Source organism: Myotis davidii, unplaced genomic scaffold, assembly GCF_000327345.1.
Source record: "Myotis davidii unplaced genomic scaffold, ASM32734v1 scaffold991, whole genome shotgun sequence".
In the NCBI taxonomy this organism is placed as follows: Eukaryota; Metazoa; Chordata; class Mammalia; order Chiroptera; family Vespertilionidae; genus Myotis; species Myotis davidii.
This window is the reverse complement of record NW_006283137.1, coordinates 7,355-7,675: the sequence shown is the minus strand read 5'-3', so window position 1 is coordinate 7,675 and position 321 is coordinate 7,355. Positions and strand designations below refer to the sequence as shown.

The following is a 321-nucleotide window of genomic DNA, read 5'->3' as shown; positions in this document are numbered from 1 at the left end:
CCAGAGCCAGGTGGGCCGCAGCTCTGGCGCTGGGGTAGCATGGGGCTCAGGACCGCCCCCAGCCTCCGGTCTGCACCCCACTGCTCCCCAGGCTGGGCGTCCTCTTCTCGCCCCTCCTGCCGGCCGTGCAGATCATCAAGCTGCTGCTGCTCTTCTATGTGAAGAAGGTAGAGGCGATGGCGGGGCCCCGGGAGGCGGGGGCATGTGGGTAGCCTGGGCGGCCGCTCAGCTGGCAGGCATGGCGCCTGGGGACGTGGGAACATTCCCTGACCCAAGTGGCAGGCTGGCAGCCAGGGCCACGCCCCCTCCTGCATCGCCGCC

At 70.7% G+C, this 321-nt stretch overlaps 1 protein-coding gene across 1 annotated transcript in view; it reads left to right on the top strand.

Annotated features, from left to right (window-relative positions):
• The window catches only part of TMC6 (transmembrane channel like 6), a gene marked incomplete at both ends in the record, with an annotated part of 6,961 nt that overhangs the window by 4,147 nt on the left and 2,493 nt on the right, over positions 1–321 (top strand). The window contains 1 exon segment of the mRNA XM_015562624.1: positions 92–167. Coding sequence (XP_015418110.1) covers positions 92–167 — 76 coding nt within the window.